The sequence below is a fragment of the Alosa sapidissima genome, chromosome 8 (assembly GCF_018492685.1).
Source record: "Alosa sapidissima isolate fAloSap1 chromosome 8, fAloSap1.pri, whole genome shotgun sequence".
Classification (NCBI taxonomy): domain Eukaryota; kingdom Metazoa; phylum Chordata; class Actinopteri; order Clupeiformes; family Clupeidae; genus Alosa; species Alosa sapidissima.
In genome coordinates, this window is record NC_055964.1 from 32,067,607 (window position 1) to 32,093,647 (window position 26,041).

The 26,041-nt window shown below is 46.7% G+C and overlaps 1 protein-coding gene across 1 annotated transcript; it reads right to left on the reverse strand.

Annotated features, from left to right (window-relative positions):
• Nucleotides 1-26,022, reverse strand: snrnp200 (small nuclear ribonucleoprotein 200 (U5)). The gene is made up of 45 exons (XM_042102317.1): nt 25,730-26,022; nt 25,002-25,165; nt 24,468-24,639; nt 23,991-24,183; nt 23,777-23,832; nt 23,548-23,646; nt 22,895-23,047; nt 22,526-22,625; nt 20,552-20,688; nt 20,373-20,450; nt 19,952-20,125; nt 19,458-19,595; nt 18,964-19,119; nt 18,592-18,762; nt 18,107-18,300; nt 17,759-17,882; nt 17,296-17,445; nt 15,730-15,840; nt 15,387-15,518; nt 14,938-15,126; nt 14,597-14,794; nt 13,911-14,063; nt 13,629-13,709; nt 12,705-12,788; nt 12,304-12,410; nt 12,013-12,131; nt 11,358-11,512; nt 10,692-10,881; nt 9,723-9,896; nt 9,341-9,501; nt 8,762-8,989; nt 7,898-8,089; nt 7,264-7,442; nt 6,004-6,155; nt 5,811-5,919; nt 5,584-5,692; nt 5,266-5,455; nt 4,882-5,046; nt 3,945-4,066; nt 3,623-3,766; nt 2,999-3,175; nt 2,540-2,700; nt 2,262-2,343; nt 1,370-1,462; nt 1-638 (listed from the first exon to the last, which is right to left on the reverse strand). Exons 1-45 carry the CDS (start codon nt 25,772-25,774, stop codon nt 489-491), a joined length of 6,411 nt encoding a protein of 2,136 aa, XP_041958251.1. The 5' UTR covers nt 25,775-26,022; the 3' UTR covers nt 1-488.
• Nucleotides 26,023-26,041: the final 19 nt, after the last annotated feature.

The window sequence follows — 26,041 nt, forward strand, 5'->3', positions numbered from 1 at the left end:
TTGTTTTTATTTGTTTATTTAGACTGGCATAAAACACTACAAAACAACCATGGCCGATTTCCATTATAAAAAATGCGTTTCACATTTCAAATAAGCATTACTTCTCTCAACTTAGTTACTTTTGTGGTGAAACCAAAGAAGGATTCTGTAGGGATACAACACACCAAAACGTTTTGGGTTTGCAATGTCTGCTCCCAGTGATTACCCCTGGTTTTACACTAGCAAGCGCCATCATCAGCTACATTAAAAACCCACCACGAGCCGCTTCAAAAGAGGTGATTTTATCACAGCCATGTGTGGATTAAACAGGGAAAAGGAAAAAGACAAGCAGTATTTCACTGCCCCACAGCTCACTGGCTAATATACAAAATACAGACAGCCATTAAAGGACGACGCCATTTCTCTGCTCCCAGATCAGCCTGAGACACGCATACGAGTCTCCGTGACTACGCCCTGGGCTCGGACAGGGCACGTGGCCTGACTCCAGATCAGTCGGAGTCGCTCTCGCCCTCGCTGTCGGCCTCCTTGACGTCCACGCTGAACTTGTACTCCTGGTCACAGCCCATGTAGGCGTCGCTCATGAAATAGAGCGTGTAGTTGTGGACGCCCTGGACCGGGGCCACAAAGTCCAACTTCACCTGCAGACGAACACAGACCACACGGTCAGGGTCAGACATTTCAGCCCTCAGGTTTCCTGTTTAAATGGACTACACCTAAGCTTCACTAGACCAACCACACGCTCAGGTTTCCTGTTTAAATGAACTACACCTAAGCTTCACTAGACCAGAGACTTTCTAATGAGGAGACAACACTCAAAAAAACTGTTGTCTACACATATCCCAGCCCTTCCGCGACAAAACACCGACATGTGAATACATAGAGCCAATCATGTGGTGTGTTGTGAAGACATCGTGCCAATCATGTGTTTTAATCTTGCCGCTGGAGCAAGGTTGATGCCGTGAAGCCTTGCGCATGTCTGCCGAAATAGATGCCTGATAAGTGCCCAAAAAGCGTTGCAATATGGCCGCCGAGTGGAGGGACTTGCTCAGGGGCGGCTGAATGCTACTAATGTCCACAGGGACAGGATCAGGTCAATCCCACTGATGAGATGGGAGTTTACATGACGAGTCTTCACACACCGTCCTCTCTGTATATCTAGTTTTTATTTTTATTTGCATTTAGGACAGACAGATTTTCTACCCTCAGGTCATCTGTTTAAAGGGACTACACTTTAAATATGTGCTCCTAGGATCAGCTCGACTCCAATAACCACAGTCATACAAATGATCAGTTCATTAAGCAACATGGCACGAGTGAGAGTAGGGTTGTAAAACGTGTGTGTGTGTGTGTGTGTGTGTGTGTGACTGACCTTGGCCTTCTGTTGCAGCGTGAGCCTCTTGATGGAGATTAGACTGTTGGACTTGGGGTCTCCGATCACCACCCACCAGCCTTCCTCACGTTTCTACGGCAACACACGACAAACAGCATTCAGCAGAGAACACAGCAAAACTATTACATCCAACTCCAACGCCCAACTGAATAATCTGCAGAACTGGCAAACATTTATATATTTACTGAATAATCTGTATAACTGGCCAACATTTAATAATCTGCAGAATTTCGACATGTACATATTAATGAAATTACCTGCAGAACTGCCCTACATTTATTTATATTTTTACTGAACGATCTGTACAATTGATCAGCATTTACATATTTACGGAATAATCTAAAGAACTTCCAACCATTTGTATGTTTACTATATGCAGGTGCATCTCACAAAAATAGAAAATAATGGAAAAGTCTGCCCAGACAGAGATTAAAGACTCAGGAAACCATTGCCGCTGTTTTGACTTAATTAGCTGATTAGAGCTCTTCTTGGGTCAACATTTCTGTATTACAAATTCTTTATTCTTATATTTGAGATACTGGATTTTTGATTTTCATGAGCAGTAAACCGTAATCATTAAGATTATAATGATCAACATTAAAACCTTGAAATATTTCACTTTATGTGTAATGAATCTAGGTTATATGAAAGTGTCACTTTCTGAAATATTACTGGAATAAATGGACTTGTCCATGATTCTCATTTTTTTGAGATGCACCTGACCTGTATAATCTGCAGAATTTGAGCCATCAAGCATTAATGGTAGTGCTGTCAGCTGGTGGAGACAGAAAGGGACAAACCACAAGTGTGTGTGTGTGTGTGTGTGTGTGTGTGTGTGTGTGTGTGTGTGTGTGTGTGTGTGTACACTGACCTGAGGGAAGAATGGTGCAATGACTGGACCAGTCACCTCCTCCTCTCTCTCCAGCTGCACCAGAACCAGAACTGGACCACCACTGAGAACACACACACACAGGCATTAAATAGACACACACACACCTTAAACACCCACACAAAATAAACACACACACAAACATACATACGTACATACATACAACACTAAAAAATACGCACACTACATAAACATGCAAAACACACACACACACATACACCCTCCATCATAACCACACATAACAGTGTGCGATGTCTGACCTTTTGACGATGTCCTTGTCGGCCACCTCGTAGGACAGTTCGATGTTGGGGTAGCGGTTGCAGAAGCGGGCCACATCGGCCATTTGGCCGTCCGACAGCTGCAGCAGCCCATTACGCTCGTCATCCTCCAGCTCCATGATGTCAAAGATGCTCTCCACGCCCTGACACACACACCACACACACACACACACACACACACACACACACACACACAAAAAAACGTAAGTACTTCTCCAGCTTCGAACCCAAATAAACAGAATTAAGTCTGCCTCCCAGTGGCAGGTCTGTATCTGTGTTTTTGCGTGTGTGGGGGTGTAGTGGCTATGGGGGTCTGTGTGTGTGGCACTGAGGGGTCTGTGTGTGCCGTGTGTCTGTGTGTGTGGCGGTAGGGGTCAGTGTGTGTGTGTGTGGTGGTAGGGGTCAGTGTGTGTGTGTGAGTAGTGTCTATGGGGGTCTCACCTTGTCGGTGCATCTCTTGATGTGGTCGGTGCTGAAGAAGGGCAGCTGCTTGAGGTAGGAGTCCTTGGACCACATGGCCTGGGTGACCATCTGGGCCAGCTCCATAGCGGCCAGGGCTGGACTCAGCCAGCCGTTACTGGACAACACGTCCACACAGGCCTGGATCAGACGCACCGCCTGCAGACACACACACACACACACACACACAGTCATGTACAATTCTAGACCAACAAGAAAGCAGCACACCCCTTTTCACTTTTAATTGAAAAAAACAAAAACAAAAAACACAGAATCAGGCCTTTACTGATGATCTTCGCCTCTACTAAAGACCTCGCGCGTGCGCGTGCGCGCGCGCACACACACACACACACACACACACACACACACACACACACACACACACACACGCGCGCGGGCACACACACACACACGCGCGGGCACACACACACGCGCGGGCGCGGGCACACACACACACACACACACACACACACACACACACACACACGCGCGCACACGCACACACACACACACACACACACCCCTTGCTGAGGATCTTTGCCCCTAGTTAAAGACCCATCCCCTCCACACGCACGCAGGCACACAAACACACGCACACACACACACCTTGCTGAGGATGTCCTCGGTGTCGGACTGCAGCTCTGCGCTCAGCTGCATGCGGGACAGGTGAGCCTGGAGCAGCAGGTTGGTCTTCACGTGCGGGTCGTTGAACTTGGGGTTGGTCAGCTTGTGAGGCACCTTCTGTGCCAGCTGGAGGACGGACACACACACACACACACACAGAGAGAGAACACTGTGAGTCTCAGGATTTGTGTGTATCTGTATTTGTTTCCAGATGTTTTGTGGGTAACTGTGTGTACATGTTATCTGGGGTATCATGGGTATCTGTGTGTGAATGTGTGTGTGTGTGTGTGGTCATTAACGTTACCTGTCTGAGAAGTGCATCCTCGTGGTGCCTGATGGGAATGTTCTTGTACTCTGCGGCGTTGGAGATGATCTCAATCAGGCCGCGGATCTTCGTTTTGGCGTTCAGAGACATGCTGAACAACTCTGTAACACACAACATACACACCAATAAATCCTGACCCAAACACACACACCATTAAATCCTGACCCAAACACACACACCATTAAATCCTGACCCAAACACACAACATACACACCATTAAATCCTGACCCAAACACACAACACACACACCATTAAATCCTGACCCAAACACACACACCATTAAATCCTGACCCAAACACACACACCATTAAATCCTGACCCAAACACACACACTATTAAATCCTGACCCAAACACACACACACCATTAAATCCTGACCCAAACACACACACACCATTAAATCCTGACCCAAACACACACACACCATTAAATCCTGACCCAAACACACACACCATTAAATCCTGACCCAAACACACACACCATTAAATCCTGACCCAAACACACAACACACACACCATTAAATCCTGACCCAAACACACACACCATTAAATCCTGACCCAAACACACACACCATTAAATCCTGACCCAAACACACACACCATTAAATCCTGACCCACACACACAATGAGGCGAGCTGCACTGATGACAGCCCTTAGACAACATCAGTCTTGGTTGAGCTGAACACACAAATCTGCAGCAGCGATGGTGGTGTATCTGATGTAGTAGACAGCGATTATGCCCATGTTTAGAGTTCAGTGTGTGTGTGTGTGTGTGTGTGTGTGTGTACTGACCGATGGTGGTGTAGTTGATGTAGTAGTAGGCGGCGATCATGCCCATGTTTAGGGGTGTGTGTGAGTGTGTGTGCGCGTGTGTGTGCGCGCGTGTGTGTGAGTGTGTGTGTGAGTGTGTGTACTGACCGATGGTGGTGTAGTTGATGTAGTAGTAGGCGGCGATCATGCCCAAGTTGAGGGGCGCCACGTCCATCTCGTCCTCGATGCTGATGCACTTGGACTGCTCCAGGTCCTGCAGTGTGTTCTCCACCAGCTCCGACAGGTGGTCCGACAGGTGCCGATGGGACATACCTACACACACACACACAAGGGTTCCACAGGGTGAGACAGGAAAACCACAGAACATACTGTGTGTGTGTGTGTGTGTGTGTGTGTACTCTGCAGGGTATAATGACTGACTGTGTGTACGTATCTGCATGTGTGTGTGTGTGTGTGTTTTACTCTGCATGGTATAATGACTGACTGTGTGTACGTACCTGCATGTGTGTGCGTGTGTGTGTGCACACTCACCCTGCAGGTTGTAGTAGTTGGGATTCTGAGTCATGCGTCTGTAGAGGAACGTCCAGGTGAGGTAGTCCACCGCGTCCTGCTTGTTCTCGATGGTCTTGGTGACGATCTCGGCGTTGAAGTGGTCGTGGAGACAGTGGTCCAGATGAGACTCGACCGGCAGCGGCTCGTACAGGAACTTCTTAAAGAAGTCCTACACACACACACACACACACACACACACACACACACACAAAAACACACAGATGATGGGTCAGGTTCCCAAGGACAGGGAGAAGAAAGGGGGACACAGAAGACGATTGGACTGAAAGAATGAGTCACCTTCTTGGAACCCTGACACATGATGACGCAGCGTCCCTCATCGTCCTGCAGGGGGCGGTTGGCCTTCCCCACCATCTGGAGTACGTCATAGATGGGATAGTCCACGTAACTGGACAAAGAGAGGACAAAGCACACACACACACGCAATATTATTCCACTATAGAGACCAACAAAATGGAGTTCAGACTTTAGCTCTTTCCCTTTCAATAATTACTGAAAGTGCTTACGCATGGATTTTGCCGTTGTAGTACTGGGTATCCATGACAACGACTAAGTGCGCGGAGATGTTGGTACCCCAACAGAGGGAGCGAGACACCACTACCACCTGGACAGCACCTGAGAACACACACAAACATGCATGAAGTTAGGCAGTCAGTTTGAGCAGTGTTAATCTCTGTGTGTGTGTGTGTGTGTACGTACCGGAGTTGAAGAGCTGTTCTACAATCCTGCGTTCCCCAGCAGAGAGGCCCTCGTGCAGGTAGCCCACCCCATTGGACAGGGTCTCCTTCAGGGTCAAATCACTCAGCTTGTCCAGGAAGGGTGTCAGGTCCTTCTCTGTACAGTGCAGGAACCTGACACACACACACACACACACACACACACACACAAACAAAATACAATTATAAAGTCTGTGTGCTTCTGAATGCAGGTCTGCACTGTGTTCCTGGGGGTGCACATCAGTGAAGACCTCTCCTGGACCACCAACACTGCATCACTGGCGAAGAGAGCTCAGCGCCGCCTGTACTTCCTGCGGAAACTCAGGCGAGCAAGTGCTCCACCAGCCATCATGACCACATTCTACCGAGGCACCATTGAGAGCATCCTCTCCAGCTGTATTGCTGTGTGGGGCGGAAGCTGCACTGAATACAACAGGAAAGCCCTGCAGCGCATAGTGAACACAGCTGGAAGGATTATTGGTGCTTCTCTCCCCTCCCTGAAGGACATTTACACCACCCACCTCACCCGCAAGGCGACCAAAATTGTGAGTGATGCAAGTCACCCCGCTCACAATCTGTTTGATCTACTGCCCTCTGGGAAGAGGTACAGAAGCCTGCGCTCCCGCACTACCAGACTCACCAACAGCTTCATACACCAAGCTGTAAGGATGCTGAACTCTCTCCCTCCTCTCCCCCCTCCACCCTCAGCTACATAACATCCTGGACATTGGACCCAAAATGGCCGCCTGCACTACTCCACTTGCACACTTGCACACTTGTACACTTTACAACTTGGTGTTGTTGTCCTGAAAACACAACACTTCTGCTGCTCTTACATAACTTGCACCACTATGCCACTTTCTTTCTTACTTAGGTCAAACAGAACTACCCAAGCCTTTTATTGGCCTGACTTTGCACTAGTATTTTATTGACTGTCTATGCACAATTTCAACCAAATTTTGCTGCTCTTATTTTTTCATTATTATATGTGCCCTCTTATTTACTTACTTTTTTGTTTACTTGAATGTTATGTTTGTCTGTGGACCTAAATTGGTAAAATATGTCTAGTCTTCACCGTGGGATAGTGAGAAACGTAATTTCGATCTCTTTGTATGTCTGGAACATGTGAAGAAATTGACAATAAAGCTGACTTTGACTTTGACATTAGTGCTTCTTTTGACAGTTAATCACAACACATTGTTCAAAAGAGGGTGTAAGGGAGAGTCCCTGTGTGTGTGTGTACCTCTGAGGTGTGACGTCTGCGGCGCAGAAGGTGAGGATGTCGATGGCGGTGAGGCGCGTCTGGCGGCGCGACGGTACGAACACCACGGCGGGCTTGCTGGGCGAGTGCTTCATGATGGCGTGATACACGGGCTTGGCCATGGACAGCAGGCGCGTCTGGGTGTGACTCACGTTAAAGCCCTGCGTCGGACACAACACACACACACACACTCAGGCTCAACTTACGGACACGTGCTTTCAATACAATACAACGCACTATAAATATGGCACGGACACACACTTTCAATAAATTAAAACTGTAAATAAATGTACGCAAATACGTAAATAATGTGCAGAAAAAACAGATAGAACAAAAAGGTTCAAGGATTGATGCAGAGACGATGCTTGGAGATATTTTTAATTCTGGTGTGTGTGTGTATTTATGAGTATGAGTGCGAGTGTGTGTGTGTGTGTGTGTGTGTGTGTGTGTGTGTGTGTGTGTATTTATATATATGTGTGTGTGTATTTATATATGTGTGTGTGTGTATGTGTATTTATGTGTGTGTGTATGTGTATTTATGTGTGTGTGTGTGTGTATGTGTGTATTTATATGTGTGTGTATTTATGTGTGTGTGTGTGTGTGTGTGTGTGTCTACCTGGATGTGCAGCTCCAGCGGTACAGGTCTGACGTTGGGGTGGAAGTTGAAGGTGGCCGTGGTGCTGCACCCCAGCCAGTGGGCCACATCTTTGGCGTTGGCCAGCGACGAGCTCAGAGCAACGATGCGGATCGGCCGCTCGATCTGGGACGAGATGTAGCGCATCCGAGAGCAGATCACCTCCAGCACCGGCTGCAGAGACACACACACACACATATATATGAAATTACGGAGAAGAGAGTGCAAGATGACAGAGCAAGCCTAAAAGAGTACACATGCTCATAGAAGTGAATTAACATTAATCTGTAAACGGCTGTAGAGAAGAGTGGCAAACACCAGTGTGGCTATCTATTCTGAGTGTGTGTGTGTGCCAAGACAGTACATATGCTCATGAAAGTGAATTAACATTAATCTAATATAGATAAGATTTATTGTAAGCTTTATTGATTTATTTATAGATTTGACTGCCACTCTGTAGATAAGATCTATTCTGAGAGTGTGTGTGTGTGTGCCAAGACAGTACATATGCTCATGAAAGTGAATTAACATTAATCTAATATAGATAAGATTTATTGTAAGCTTTATTGATTTATTTATAGATTGTATTTGACTGCCACTCTGTAGATAAGATCTATTCTGAGTGTGTGTGTGTGTGTGTGTGTGTGTGTGTGTGTGTGTGAAGAGAGTACATATGCTCATGAAAGTGAATTAACATTAATCTGCACTGTAAGCAGCTGTAGATAAGAGTGGCAGTCAAGTACAAACACAAGTGTGGCTATCTACTCTGAGTGAGTGAGTGAGTGAGTGAGTGAGTGAGTGAGTGAGTGAGTGAGTGAGTGAGTGAGTGAGTGAGTGTGTTCGTACCCCGTTCTCTCCCCCTATGAGGTGCGTCTCGTCGATGATGAAGAGGCTGACGTTCTGCACGTTCTTCCTCTGCTTCCAGCGGCGTGACAGGATGTCCCACTTGTCAGGCGTGGAGACGATGATGTCACCCTTGCCCAGCAGCTTGAGGTCAGTGCTGGTCTCGCCCGTCAGCAGCACCACCTTCTTATTCAACGCATCCTGGAACTTCTGGTGCCAGTCCACAAACACCTGACACACACACACACGTTTGAGTGAGATATAAGGAGTGTGTGTGTGCGAGACAAAGAGTGTGTTTGCGTGAAACAAAAAGAGCAAAGAATTGTAGTATGCAACGTGTATGTGTGTATGTGTGTGTGTGTGGCCAAAAGCTGGTAAAATATGAAAGTGGCTGGTAGATTTCAGATACAAAGTAATAATCTAATATTGAATGGCTGGTAAATCTGACCGAAACTCTACCAGTGGCTGGTACACATTTTCATAATTTAATTACCATGCCTGGTGTGTGTGTGTGTTACTGTTCCACCCCTGGTGTGTGTATTTGTTATCTGTTCGACCCCTGGTGTGTGTGTGTGTGTGTACCTGTTCAGCGAGGGCCTCCATAGGCGTGATGTAGACACAGCGTCCCTCTGCGTTGTGCAGCAGCATCCTGAGGATGGCAAACTCCGCACAGATGGTCTTGCCACTGCCAGTGGGGGCGCCCACAAACACGTTGTCATCGCTGTTGTACACCGCGTTAAACACTGCAAACACACACACACACACACACATTATCATCACTGCCAGTGGGGGCGCCCACAAACACGTTATCATCGTTGTTGTACACCGTGTTAAACACTGCACAAACACACACACACACACTTATCACTGTTGTACACACACACACACACACACACACACTTATCACTGTTGCACACACACACACGTTCATAGTCTGCAGGGACACACACACAGACGCACGTACCTTGTGTCTGGATGGGGTTGAAGAAGGGGAACTTGTTCTGGTAGAGGCTCTCGAAGGCGGCGTTGCGGAGGGCAGTGACGGGCAGCGGCTGCAGGTCCAGCAGCTCAGTGGGGGGAGGGTACTTCTCCGGTAGTAGCAGGTGACGGAACGACACGGGGAGCTGCGTCTCACACGCTGGACATCACGCACGCACACACACACACGCGATATGCATTACAAAAAACATGTAGTACAGATTACACTCACTGAAGGAGTTTCGACTCAGAAATCACCCTTGTTAGTGCTGCACTCTAGGAATCAAACCCTGCTCAGAAATGACCCTTGTTACGGCTGCACTCTAGGAATCAAACCCTGCTCAGAAATGACCCTTGTTACGGCTGCACTCTAGGAATCAAACCCTGCTCAGAAATGACCCTTGTTAGTGCTGCACTCTAGGAATCAAACCCTGCTCAGAAATGACCCTTGTTACGGCTGCACTCCAAGAATCAAACCCTGCTCAGAAATGACCCTTGTTAGTGCTGCACTCTAGGAATCAAACCCTGCTCAGAAATGACCCTTGTTAGTGCTGCACTCTAGGAATCAAACCCTGCTCAGAAATGACCCTTGTTACGGCTGCACTCCAAGAATCAAACCCTGCTCAGAAATGACCCTTGTTAGTGCTGCACTCTAGGAATCAAACCCTGCTCAGAAATGACCCTTGTTAGTGCTGCACTCTAGGAATCAAACCCTGCTCAGAAATGACCCTTGTTAGTGCTGCACTCTGGGACTCAAACCCTGCAGAGGTTGAAGAGAGACTGCAAAGAAAAACAAACAGCTTGTATGTGAATGTGAGACACATGTATGCGTGCGTGCGTGCGAGAGAGAGAGAGAGAGAGAGAGAGAGAGAGAGAGAGAGAGAGAGAGAGAGAGAGAGAGAGAGAGAGAGAGAGAGAGAGAGAGAGAGAGAGAGAGAGAGAGAGAGAGACTCACATAGCCAGCGGTCAGACACCACGCGGATGAAGTACTGCGGGGGCAGCGGCTCGAACACAGGGACGAAGAAGGTGACCAGGTGCTCGTCCTGCGCGTACTTGGCCTTGAGCAGGAAGTACTCGTGGTGCAGCACCACCTCGCTGTCCACGTCCTCCACCAGGATCCAGAAGGCCTCCGATGAGCCGTGCACCTGCATCCGTCACCATAGCAGCACGTCAGCAAGGCCAAGAGGAGCAGCATCAGCTCAATGGTAACTTACTACATACAACAGCTAACATGGTGTAATAATATAATATATATAATATAACATAATATAATATAATCTACACACACAGTATCAGGTCTACATGTTTATCTTATTCAGGATACCCCAGTGACAACTCACTACACACAACTAACTAACATGGTGTAATATATGTGTGTGTGTGTGTGTGTGTGTGCAGTGTTTCCCACAGAATTAAATTATATTTGTGGTGGTAAGTTTGCAGAATTAACTTGAATGCAACAGTTTAACAAATTAGCGCAGCGTGGCTATGATGCTAACCAGATTTAAGCACAATTTAGCACAACCTGGAAAATCATTGTGTGGTGGTCAATGTTGATATTGTGGTGGGCCGCCACAAATAAGTCAATGTATGGGAAACACTGGTGTGTTTGTGTCCTCACCTTGTCGTCCCACTGGAAGTCAGGCGTGATGGTCAGCTCTACTTTGAGCGTGGACCGTGTGATTGGCTGGATGTGCACGGCCAGGTCCAGCTTGGGGAACTGATGCAGGTACTTGTGGATGGTCTTCCCCATCTTAGGCATACGGATCAGCTCACCTGTGGGTGGACACACACACGGATTAGCTCTCCAGCAGGTGGACAGGGAGGGCCAGAAGGGTGAGAGCTAACCAATAGGGAGGCTCAATTCACACACACACACACGATGTGCATTACAAAAAACATGTAGTACAGATTACACTCCACACTCAATCAACTCAAGCAGGACTGAAGGCAGGACTGCTGCACTCTAGGACCCTTGTCATACACACACACACCATGTTTATGTCCTGAGATGAAAAGCACATTTGTATGGGTGTTCATATGATCCACAACATCTTGATGATTCACTTGGCCTCTGGCCCTCTGCTGTAAGGTTAAGAGGGAGTTATGGGAGCCATCATCTCACAGTGTTAAAGTGGGTGGAGCAGGACCATGGGGAATTGGAGTGTGTGTTGAATCCCAGTGGGTTTGGGTAGACTAGTACAGGGCCACACACACACACACACACACAGACACAGACACACACAGACACACACAGACAGTGCAGTCCTACTCACCAATCTCATTGTGGTTGAGGTCATAGAGGCGCTCGAAGGGGAAGTTCTTCTTCTCAATCTTCTTTATGACCTCCTCTGGAAGCTTCCGGAACTGCCGCAGAGGAGACATGGACAGCCACCTACGGGCATACACAGGCAAGGGGGTCAACAGGACTCGTGCACACACACACACGCACGCACCAAATAATGGAGATTCCATTCTTGCAGAGGTTCGTCAGAACTCTCTCACACATACACGTCAACACAAGGACTACAAGACCCAAGCTCAAAGACTACAAGAACCAAGCTCACATTCTCTTGTCGATCATCTTGCAGAGGTTCATGGTCTTGTCCGTCAGCTGGGCCCAGCCTCTACTCAACACAATCTCAAAGATGGCCCTCATGAGACGGCCGGCACTCTAGCAGAGAGAACACACAGGTTAACACACACACAAAATCTCAAAGATGGCCCTCATTAGACGGCCGGCACTAGCAGAAGGAGTCCCTAACGGAACAATACTACTACTACAGTAGATACTACTACAAAAGGATGAGAGTGCAGAAGTTAAACTACTCCAAGTAGTCAAACAGTAATTGGGAGCAGACCAGGCAATCACTTTGTAGGCATCAGAGCATCAGTGAGTTCACTTTGATGGGGGTTGCTAAGGGTAACCAGGTAGCTCCAGGAGTCTGGCGCTGCAGTGCACACGTACCTGTGTGATGTACACCATGTCAGCCATGAGGGCAAAGCCTTCCAGCTTCAGCTGAGAGATGTAGGCCTGCAGCAACACGTTGATCTGCACACACACACACACACACACACACGGTCATGACAGGAAACACTCACTGACATATATATATATATATATATATACACACATACTAGGGCTGTCAAAATAACTGATTCATTTCGATTAATTAATTTGAGAAAAAATAACTGATTAAAAAAAAATAACGCAGATTAATCGATTCTGTATGACCTTTGACCCTGAGCTAGTCAGTAACCATTAGACTGTAAAATGAAGAAGAGAGAAGAAAATGTGCTGCCTAGATCATTGATTGGAACATTTACTTTTAAAAAAACGGCTTGATGGTGTTGATTAAAATAAAGTCCTCTGCAATGTCTGCAGCAAGGAATTTGCATATCACCAGAGTTCGTTAACTCTAAAGTCACACATCAAGGCAAAAAAATAGTGTTGACATTGAGGGGAGTGTTAATTTATTTTCATTGTGTCCCCTAAGTTATATCTGTGGCCTGAAATGCCTTGTATGTGAAAAAAAAACTTCCCGAAGAACTTTTAAATTCATTTCCTCAGAATATTAGGTCTTATCATAGATTATTATGGCGATTCTTTGAACAGTGAAAATAATAATACAAGAGTTTTTGAACTTTAAAGTCACTAATGCTGATTATTCAATGACTCATTTGAATTAAAATACTTTCACAGCAAAAATTATATATGCGATTAATTTAGATTAATTAATCACAGACTATGTAATTTATTCGATACATTTTTTTAATCGATTGACAGCCCTAATATACACACACACACAGACACACACACACACACACACACACACACACACACACACACGTCCTTTTCCTCCTGTGCAGGAGCGGTCTCCCATGGGCCTACCTTAGCGCTGGGCTCCTCGATACTCTCCTTCACGGGGATGGGCACTCTCTCCAGCAGCTTCTGCAGCTCCAGCTTCTCTTCCTGAAAACACACACATGACCATTAGAGCTGCCAACAGACATACACTAACCAAGACATACATCCGCACCAGAGCGCGCACACACACACACACACACACAAAGGCTGACGCATTTTTAACCAAAGCGATATTGGATGACCATTATAGCTGCCAGCACCTACACCCACCAAGACCAATCGTGTGTGTGTGTGTGTGTGTGTTACCTCTCTGACGGTGATGTTCCTGAACTCGGAGGAAAGGGAGAAGACGCGGAAGAGCTCGATCTCGCTCAGGGTGGGCTTCAGCAGCTGGTTGTAGGTCATGATGGAGTCGTGGGTGATGTAGAAGTGACTAGCGATGCGGCCCAAGTCCGTCACCTGCAACACACACCATTTAGAATATTATAGCAACACACACCGTTTAGAATATTATATATATAGCAACACACACCGTTTAGAATATTATATATATATAGCAACACACACCGTTTAGAATATTAGATATATAAAAATCAAGCAGTTTTTAAGTCTTCAAAGCTTATGTTATGTTTTACTGAAAAGTCTAACAGGTGACAGTGAGAATGTAAAAGAAAGGAGCAAAACAAGCATCTTTACTGGACCATGTCTCAACAAACCAACGTGCCCCCACAACGACCAATGAGAATGGCCCTCAGCTGATGAGGTTGTTATTAAAAGACTAACAGGCATGTGTAACGACCAATGAGAATGTCTCACAGCTGATGAGGTTGTTGAAAGGCTAAAAAGCTATACGCAACGACCAATGAGAATGGCCCACAGCTGATGAGGTTGTTATTAAAAGACTAACAGGCGTGCATTACGACCAATGAGAATGTAACAGCTGATGAGGTCGTCATTAAAAGGCTAACAGGCGTGCCTAACGGTCCACTCACCTGGAAGGCGCCGCTCCTCTTGTCGTACTTGACGAGGTTGTTCTTCTCCAGCACGCTGGCCGCCGTGTGGATCAGGTCCATGCGTCGTCGCTCCAGCAACGGGTCACTGCTGCGGTCGTCATGGGAGATGCCGTACAGCGTGGGGTTCCGCAGCATGCGCACGTACAGGTAGGAGTAGCCCAGCCAGTTCACCGCATCCTACACACACACACACACACAGCATACACTCAGCATACTGTCAGACAGGGTGTGTGTGTGTGTGTGTGTGTGTGTGTGTGTGTGTGTGTGTGTGTGTGTGTGTGTGTGTGTGTGTGTGGACGGTTCCCCGGTGGACCCCGTACCTTGGTGGTCTGCACGTTGCCCAGGACAACCTCTGCGTTGAGCATGTCGGGCAGCTTGGCCACCATCTGGCTCTCGATGGGCAGCTGCTGGTTGAGCAGGGACAGGTAGTACTGCAGCTCCCCATGGGACGTGATCAGGATGCCCTCGCCCTTCGTGTCGTACTGCGGGCGGCCCGCACGACCCAGCATCTGGACAAAGAATCACCACACACGCGCACACTCAGCATTGGGCCCATCAAAAGCTCTGCTATATAAACATGGCAACATAAGAACTTTTGGATTACTGCACGAGGAAATAACGACGCACATGAGGAAATAACGACACACACACACACGCACAGGCAAAAGTGCCTGACAACAACTACAGTTCAGTGGTCAACATGTCTGTGTGCACCAGAGACATTCTGTACAAAAGAAAGCCTGGTTGTGTGTGTGTACACACTCCTCACCTGCAAGATGTCCAGGGCCCCAAGCTCTGTCCAGCGGCCCTTCTCTGGGCTGTACACCTGCGTGCCTTTGATGATGACCGTGTGAGCAGGCAAGTTCACACCCCAGGCCAGAGTGGCTGTCGACACCAGCACCTACAACACACAACCACAAGCGCAGACGCAGACACACACACTTATTACATGTGCTGCTGCATAACAGAGATCAGCGTTTCCTCTAAGGAGCCCCACCCAGGGACAATCCCACTATCAAAGACCTAAACATTCTAAATTCTTATTCTACAATCTACATTCTAGATTCTCGTTCTAGACTGCTGCCCAGGAGTGTCGGGTGAGGGAGACAGACCTGGATGTGGCGGTCAGCAAACAGATCCTCCACCAGGGTTCTGTCCACTCTGGTCATTCCGGCGTGATGGATAGCAAAGCCGTACGGCAGCAGGTCTTTCAGCTCCAGATTCTACAGGGCAACACAACACACAGTATGGTTATTTAGTTTGTGTGTGTGTGTGTGTGTGTGTGTGTGTGTGTGTGCGCGCGAGTGTGCATGTGTGTGTCTGTTTGAGTGTGAGTGTGTATATACACGTGTGCAAGTGTGTGATGGTATATGTGTGTGTGTGTGTGTGTGTGTGTGTGTATCTGTGAGTATCTGTGAGTGTGAGTGTGTGTGTGAGAGTGTGTGTGTGTGTATCTGAGTATCTGTGAGTGTGAGTGTGTGTGTATCTGTGAGTGTGTGAGTGTGTGTATATCTGTGAGTGTGTGAGTGTGTGTGTATCTGTGAGTGTGTGTGTATCTGTGAGTGTGTGTGTGAGTGTGTATCTGTGAGTGTGAGTGTGAGTGTGTGTATCTGTGAGTGTGTGTGTGTGTATCTGTGAGTGTGTGTGTGTGTGTGTATCTGTGAGTGTGTGTGTGTGTGTGTATCTGTGAGTGTGTGTGTGTGTGTATCTGTGAGTGTGTGTGTGTGTGTATCTGTGAGTGTGTGTGTGTGTGTGTATCTGTGAGTGTGTGTGTGTGTGTGTGTGTGTATCTGTGAGTGTGTGTGTGTATCTGTGAGTGTGTGTGTGTATCTGTGAGTGTGTGTGTGTATCTGTGAGTGTGTGTGTGTATCTGTGAGTGTGTGTGTGTATCTGTGAGTGTGTGTGTGTGTATCTGTGAGTGTATCTGTGAGTGTGTGTGTGTATCTGTGAGTGTATCTGTGAGTGTGAGTGTGTGTGTATCTGTGAGTGTATCTGTGAGTGTGTGTGTGTATCTGTGAGTGTATCTGTGAGTGTGAGTGTGTGTGTATCTGTGAGTGTGAGTGTGTGTGTATCTGTGAGTGTGAGTGTGTGTGTATCTGTGAGTGTGAGTGTGTGTGTATCTGTGAGTGTGAGTGTGTGTGTATCTGTGAGTGTGAGTGTGTCTGTGAGTGTGTGTATCTGTGAGTGTGTATCTGTGAGTGTGTATCTGTGAGTGTGTGTATCTGTGAGTGTGTGTGTGTGTGTGTGTGTGTATCTGTGAGTGTGTGTGTGTGTGTGTGTATCTGTGAGTGTGAGTGTGTGTGTGTGTGTATATATCTGTGAGTGTGTGTGTGTGTGTGTATATATCTGTGAGTGTGTGTGTGTGTGTGTGTATATATCTGTGAGTGTGTGTGTGTGTGTGTGTATATATATCTGTGAGTGTGTGTGTGTGTGTATATATATCTGTGAGTGTGTGTGTGTGTATATATATCTGTGAGTGTGTGTGTGTGTATATATATCTGTGAGTGTGTGTGTGTGTGTGTGTTTGTGTATATATCTGTGAGTGTGTGTGTGTGTGTGTTTGTGTATATATCTGTGAGTGTGTGTGTGTGTGTGTGTGTGTGTGTGTGTGTGTGTGTGTATCTGTGAGTGTGAGTGTGTGTGTGTGTGTGTGAGAGAGAGAGGGGTGGGGGTCTCACCTTGCACTGCTCGGCCTCAGTGCGCAGCACCTCAGTGGAGGCGGATCCCTCGCGCAGGAAGAGCCCCAGCGTGTCCTTCTCCAGACACATGTCCCTGATGGCCCGCGCCGTCTTCCCTGTCTCCTTACGGGAGTGCACAAATACCAGCACCTACACACACACCCCACACACACACACACACACACAGTAAGGTTTCTAAAGGGCTCAACATGCTTCTGCGTCAACTCCACGGCGTAGCTAAACCGGCACTCCTACGCTGTTGTGACCATTTCACCGCAGGGGTCGGAGAGGCGTTTGCAACGACGCAGAGGGGTACGCCGTCGATTCGACGCAGAAGCATCAAATAGGCTTAAGGCTTCGTCCAGCATGAACTGGTTCTCCCTTGTGAAGGTAACTGAACACAGGCATGCCATGGCCAGTCTTCAGGTGCTAGGGAGCTCTAACTCTGCTCTGCTGCTCCTACCTGGTTCTTGCCGGCGTGCTCCATGATCTTCTCGTAGACGATCTCGTTCATGATCTGGAAGCGCTTGATGGCCTTCTTCTCCGTGATGCCCACGTAGGTCTGCTCCAGAGGAACGGGACGGAAACTACAGAGCGACAAGCAGACACACAGACAGACAGACAGAAACACAAACACACGGCAATGAAGATTAGTGAGCCTACGGAAACGCACACACACACACACACACACACACACACACACACACACACACACACACACACCACTGCAGGACCCCGACATCAGAGCCCAAGACACAAATCAGCAACAATTCCCTTAAATGCTGTGTGTGTGTGTGTGTGTGTGTCTCACCTGTTGTCGAAGTAGAAGAGGCCCTTTGCGGGGTCGACGCGTAGGCATGTGGCCACGTCCTCGTAGTTGGGCAGCGTGGCGCTGAGGCCGATCAGGCGGACGTCCTCCTGCGTCAGCTCCACGTTACGGATGGTCCTCGCAATCAGCGACTCCAGCACCGGACCGCGGTCATCATGCAGCAGGTGGATCTCATCCTAACACACACACACACACACACACACACACACACACACACACACACGCCAAACAAATGTACACACACACACACACACATCCAGAACAGATAGATACTCACGATGAGACGCTCGAGTTGTGTACACACACACGTCAAACAAATGTACACACACACATCCAGAACAGATAGATACTAACGATGAGACGCTCGAGTTGTGTCCACACACACACGCAGAGGATAGATAGAAACTCACAACAATGAGGCGCATGAGATGTGTGTACACACACGGAGAGGAAAGAAAGAAACTCACGATGATGATGAGGCGCACAAGCTGTGTGTAGGTGCGCTCGCCGCCCTTGCGTGTGATGATGTCCCATTTCTCAGGTGTGCACACGATGATCTGTGTGGCGTTGATCTCTTCTTTGCACAGCTGGTGGTCACCGGTCAACTCAGACACCGTGATGCCGTAACTTGCCAATCGCTGCCGACACCAAACACACACAGGAGTGAGAAAGTTTAACATGCTGGTTGTTTGTGGGTGCCCTAAGCCATGTAAGCACTGTGACAGAGAGAGAGAGAGAGAAAGAAAGAAAGAAAGAAAGAAAGAAAGAAGGACCGAGAGAGAGAGAGAGAGAGAGAGAGAGAGAGAGAGAGAGCGAGAGGGCGAGAGAGAGAGACTGACCTTGCTGAAGCTGCCCACCATCTCCTGCACCAGGGAGCGCATGGGGGCGATGTAGATGATCTTGAAGTCGTCGGTGTTGATGGTGCCGTCCATGTTGATGTGCTTCCCAATCTCTCGGATCATGGCCATCAGAGCCACGTTGGTCTTACCCGCGCCCTGGAAGCACACACAGGAGCAGGGCTCAGAGTGTGTGTGTGTGTGTGTGTGTGTGTGTGTGTGTGTTTATGAGAAGGGTTAAGATGCACAGGGCGTGTAGGTTAAGTATGGATAGACTATTGTGAGTGTGATTTTTAACACATTCTTCATTAAGTGTGTGTGTGTGTGTGTGTGTGTACATACAGTGGGAGCACACTAGTAGATTTGTGTGTGTGTGTGTACATACAGTGGGAGAACACACAAGTATATTTGTGTATTTGTGTATTTGTGTGTGTGTGTGTGTGTGTGCATACAGTGGGAGCACACACTAGTAGATTTGTGTGTGTGTGTGTACGTACAGTGGGAGCGCACACTAGTAGGTTTTCATCGGTCTCCATGGCAGTCTTGAAGAGTTTGCTCTGAATGCGGTTCAGGCTTTTAAACCCCTCAAAGGCAGCCTGGGAATACTTTGGTATCTTCTCAATGTTTACCAGCACCTGAAGATGGAACACACACACACACACACACACACACACACACACACACACACACACACACACACACACACACACCGGTTATGAGAGATAGGACACATTACACCAGGCTTGTGCAAAATTCCAGAATTTAATTGAAACTGGCTCTTAAATTCCAATTCAATTCTTGAATTTAACTTGCATTTCAATTGAGGTAGCAAACAGGAAGCAGAATTGCAATTCGAATTGTGCACAACCCTGCATTACACTGAAGATGGACACACACACCCATTATGAGACTCCTTCAATGTAGACACACAATAATCAATCTGACAAAACAATCAAATTATCTGCTGAAACACACACACACACACACACACCTCGTCCTCGCCGAAGGGTTTGGGCTTGAGTGCTGGCACGTGCACCTCCTCGTAGCCCTTACGCTGTTTCCGGAAGGATCCGTCTGGCAGCTGACAACGCTTGTTGGCCATGAAGTGGCTTCCCTGGGTGAAGGTCAGGTCCTCCAGGTCCAACAGCTGCCGTGGGGCCACAGACTAGGATCACAGAGACACACACACACACACAGACGGACACACACAGACGGACACATACATACACACAAACACAGAATTAATTCAGCAGTTGGCAATAATCTGCAAGTAGAAAAGTTTCTCTGTGATGGATGATGTCAGATTAGCTGATGTTCAAGTGCTGTGACTGAGTGAGGTCGGTAGGTAGGTGTGTGTGTGTGTCAGAGAGAGAAAGAAAAAAGCAAACAAACAAACAAACACAAACACTCACCTGTCCATGGTCGACATCCATCGACTCCATGTCGTCCACTCGAGACTTCCTCACCCTCTCTCTGCGAGACCTCTCCTCCTGCAGGACAAAGCACACACATGCTAGTCTGCTTGGCCATTCACACACACACAGACAAACATTGTGTGTGTGTGTGTGTGTGTGTGTGTGTGTCCACTCACCCGGATGATGTCCTCCTTCTCGGTCTCCTGCAGCTGGTAGAGCACTCTGGACAGGTCCTGGTCGGCCTCCATCTTGCTGATGATGCGGTCCCTCTCAGCCTCGCTCTGAGCACTTGCCAGCATGGTGCAGTACAGGACTGGGGAGGCCAGAGACATGGACCATTAGGACACTAGTGAAAATAGTGTGTGTGTGTGTGTGTGTGTGTGACCATGGTTAGGACACTAAAAGGTGAAAATAATCAAGTGTGTGTGTGTGTGTGTGAGACCATGGTTAGGACACTAAAAGGTGAAAATAATCAAGTGTGTGTGTGTGTGTGTGAGACCATGGTTAGGACACTAAAAGGTGAAAATAATCAAGTGTGTGTGTCTGACCATGGTTAGGACACTAAAAGGTGAAAATAATCAAGTGTATGCATGTGTGTGTGACCCTGGTTAGGACACTAAAAAGGTGAAAATAATCAAGTGTGTGTGTCTGACCATGGTTAGGACACTAAAAGGTGAAAATAATCAAGTGTATGCATGTGTGTGTGACCCTGGTTAGGACACTAAAAAGGTGAAAATAATCAAGTGTATGTATGCGTGTGTGCAACTAATATTTATTTTCATAATCAATTAAAATCTGTCGTTACTTTCTTGGTTAATAAATTTGTTGTTTGATTAATAATTGAATGATGGAAAACATGTTGATCAGTGTTTCCCAAAGCATTTCTTTACAAGACAAAAATATTTAGTGTACGGTCATAGGTTGTGTGTGTGTGTGTTAGGGCTTTGACTCCGAACTTCGTTATTTGAATATAATTCGATTATTTTAAAAATTAAAGATATTCGAACAACTTTTAGGGATCTCTTAATATTCAAACCCCTCTCCTATGGAGATAATTTCTATAAATGTATTTGGTTAGAAACGTTGTTTTCAATTCAGATTCCAAGGTTTTTTTCACACCTGGTGAAGTAGAAACACGAGCTCATTAGCAAGGCTATTATTGGTCATCTGGGCTCCTGTAGGTGATGTTAGCATCCTGGCTGGTTCGTGCTTAGTGAGCTCACACATAGACATAATAGACACTTTTATTTTTAAACTTTCCTCTGTTTTTAATCACCTCAGTTATCAATCAAAGCAAACAGGGAAAAGAAATGGCAACACAATCATGAAAAACACTCAAATAAATAAATGTGCAGATAAGTCTGAATGAAAAGCAGCACTGGTTGAAGCCTTGTAAACAAAGTAACGTTAGCTTAATTTGCTAGTTTATCATAGTCTGGTTAGACTGTTCAGTTTCCCTACGTGTGTTTAAGTGTCAAATGAATACTTTTTCTCCTGCAACAGTTTTGAACAAATTCGTGCAGCGTTCTAATGATGCTAACCGGATTTAATAGCAATTTAGCCAGTCGTCTTGCATGATTAATGTTTGGATTACATGTGCATGCTGAGGAGGGATGCGCCTGTTGAGAGGGACAGAGAGAGAGTGCACAGGGCAAGGAGAGTCTGTGTTGAGGTAGGCCTACTTCTATCGCCTACTCTGGTAGAGTTTGACATACTACAATGCAAGATATATTTAGCCTATTTATTTATGGACAACGTAAGGCAGGAGGTGTGTGTTGCTTTTAATTATGAATGTTCTATCGAACGTATTTTTTATTGATATCGATTACATGTCTATTGCGATACATATCACTATCGTTTTATGGCCCAGCCCTTGCTCAATAATAACAATTTTAACACACGCATAAATACTCAGCCTTTCATGCACGTAGTCTATTGACATTGACTGATACACTGCCCTCTGGTGGACAGAACATATAGAACTTAAGTTTGATACCAATATCGACCTTACTGAAGACATTTAATGGTTAAAATATTATTAATACATATTCAAATATATTCGAATTTTAATATTAATAAACAAACGAACTTCGAATATGATTTTTGGGCAAAAGTCAAAGGCCTAGTGTGTGTGTGTGTGTGAGACTCACTCATGCGTCTATGCTGGCGCAGGACTCTGATGAAATCAAATGTATTGAAGCCCAACAGCTGCACCAGCTGATTCTCACACTCTCGGTCATCACTGGCCGTCTAGGAGAGAAAACACACACACGAATACAAGTCAGAAAAAACACAGAAAACGTGAAAATATGATGAATATGATAACAATGAATGATAACATGATGAATAATGTATTCCAACTAGTCAGAAACAGGTAGCGTTTAAAAAAAAAAAAAAAAAAAAAAAAAAGAGTTTTAACACACTGACTGGACGATATAAGTGTCGGACTACTCAAGTCAATAGGCCGCGACTTCACCGCTCCACGTTTCACAGAGAAACACTAAAGAAGGAGCTCATACCTTCAGGATCTCCAAGACCTCATCAGCCTTCTTCTGAGACACGATGGCGTCATCATAGAAACGGCTCAGCTGTCTCTGGAGCCAGAAGGCGTCGATGTCACGCGGGTGCAGATCCTTCTTCTTAGCACTCATCACGTCACCGGTAGCGCCCAGCTAAACACACACACACACAAATAAACAACATGTGACCACGTCAGAATAGAATAGAATCAAATAGAATATCTTTATTGTCATTGTGCATGTACAACGAAATTTGAAAGTACACAGGTCAGACAGTAAAAAGAAACTCATTAACATTAAGAATCATGAACAGCATGTTTGTAAAATGATTTGAAGGCAGGAATGAGTCACTGGAGAAATAGTAGTGATGTGTTACAAGTGTAAATATGTATGCTGTGCTAGAGCTGCTATGGGAGGTATACTGTATTGTGCCATGTGTGCTACAGCATGGGTATAATGTATACTATACTTTAGTGACTGTAGTACATGTATGCAGTGTAGTATGTGCGGTGTGCGTGTGTGGTGCGTGGTGTGTGTGTGTGGTGCGCGTGTGGTACATGCGTGTAGCGCGTGTGTGGTGTGTGCGGTGCGTGTGTGCGGTATGTGGGTGTGGTGCTCAGGTGTGGTGCGTGTGCGGTGTGGTGCATCCTTACATTAGCAGAGAGTGCGCAGCCCACGCCAGCCTCCTCCCCCTCGCTGTCTTCATCGGAGCCTTCATCCCTCACCTCGCCGTACTGATCCTCATCACCCTCCTACACACACACACACACATTGTACAACACATGGATGCAAACAAATACACAAACACACATCAACATGAACACAAACAAACAGCACGCACGCACACAGTGAACAGAGAGAGCAACGTTGGGGCAAACTTACCTCTTCATCGGACTCAAACTGCACGTTGACTCCGTACGTCTCATCAATATTATCATCTACGAGCAAGAACAGTTCACAGGTCAGTCATGGGGCAAATTTGAACCCCCCTCCCCCCAGCCAGTGTGCATTGCCTCCTCTACATTTCTCAGGTAAGTAATGGGGCAATTGGGGCAAATTTGAAAAAAGCTCCTCTGCACTGCCTCAGTGTTCTCACCCATGTTCTGGAGCTCCTTGTCGCCGCCGTAGTCGGAGATCTTCTTGCCCAGGTTGACCAGCACGTGGTAGCGCGTGTCATCGGTGACGCCCAGCAGCTGCTCCACCTCTCGTCGCCGCTCTTTGTCCCGCATCTTATCGCTCTTCAGCACGGCCAGGACCTCGTCGGCCGCACCGCACAGGATGTCACGCGGCTGCAGGGGTGAGGGGGGGTGAGTGATGCTGATCATCTCTCACAAAGATACCCACTTCTCAGAGAGTAGGAGCTCACACATGCACAGGATAACAGTCCATGCATGTGTCCACTAATCTAATGTATCAACACTACCACTACCCATTTCCTCTGCAATGGTTTTCTGTTTTCCAGAACATGCACAACAAAAATATTATAGATATATTATACAATATTATGGAACCTGCAGCTACAAACCAACCACTACTCGTTAAAACATTCTCAAGCCTGTGTGTGTGTGTGTACCTGGTCTCCGAGCGCAGCCTGGATGAAGCTGAGCAGGATCTCGTACGTCTCCCTGGTCTCCTTTGTCTTGGGTTTGTAGACGATGCCCACCATGTCGTCGATGCCCTCCGACAGCAGTGTGAAGCCCTTCATCTTGTTGATGTCATGACGATCCTCATCTCGCTTCCTCCGCCTGCACACCAAAACAAACACACACTCGGTGTCAGGGCTGGACTGCGCCACGTTTACAAGAACTGGTCAAAAGCAGTCACATCTGTCTGACCTCTGATATAGGCTGTTTGAATACGTAGCCATCACAGGATTCTAACTTAAAACAATAACATTTGCAACAGCACTAACATGAGTAGACCCTGACGACCTGTCAATATGGACCTTCTCAACAGAACCAGTCAACGCAGGGATGCAAGTTATTTGGATAATACTGTTTGTGGTCACAAAAGATGATGTTGACAATACAGAATCAAAACAACAAACTATCACAAACAACATCAGAATCAACCCATTCCTAGATGCAGATGAGGTGTTGCGACTCACTTTGCTCGTCTCTCCTCCAGCATCGATGGTTTGGTTCTCTGGGCCTTGTCCCCCATCTTGGTCCCCTCCAGTTTCCCCACGAGCGACAGAACCTCCCCGGTAGGCTCATCGCGACGTGTGCGGTCGATAAGCGAACGGTCCGCTTGCAAGACCAAATTAGAGTTCTGCAGACGGAAAATTAAGCTTTACATGTATACTTTACATCCCTTGAAACATTCTTGGACGCTAGTCTCTAAAGAGTCTCATGGAAGCAGGCACGCTGCAAACGTTTTAGGTGGAGAACTCAGTATGTGTGCTCTTGGCGATCCAACACGTAAGCTTAACGTACTGAATGCTTACTGTTTCTGTTAATTTATCCTACACACACACAACTATATTATAAGGCCCCGAGGCAGTATTTAGAGCATAGCAGATCAATTGTAATTGCGCGTGCATGTTTCATGTATTTCATGATGTATTATTGTTTCCAGAGATAACCCATTAACACAATGCAAAGAAGCATTTACAGAGAATGAAATTGTACATGCAAGCTATTTTAGTTAGCCAGCTAACGCTACTGACTGCGCAAGGCTAACATTAGCGGTGGGTAACCAAGTTGGCTAAGTGCTAACAACAATCAACTTGCTGGTCGTTCATTTACAGACCACAAAACAGATCTTCCGAAAATATCTACACAATGCATAACACGCATAATTTTACATGCTTGAGTTTGGGAGCAAGAAACTTACCGCTTTGTACTCGTACTGCAAGCTACGGGCAGTAACATCCGCCATAACTTCGCTGTGTTGGTTCCGTGATCAACACGGCTACAAATTAATAAAGCTAACCTTTGGTTACGTAAGGAATTATTTAAAGTGGTCCACTGCAGTTACGCACAGACCTATTATTCCTCCTCTACCGTTTAGGAGAGGAGAAAGTCAATACAAATGTAGATTTTCCACTGTACAACGGCAAAAGGTAACTTCTCATAACCCTTCTTCTAAACGTTTCAAACACGCTCGTCTGCACTAACGAATGGAACACATTGGCAAGCTTCCGCT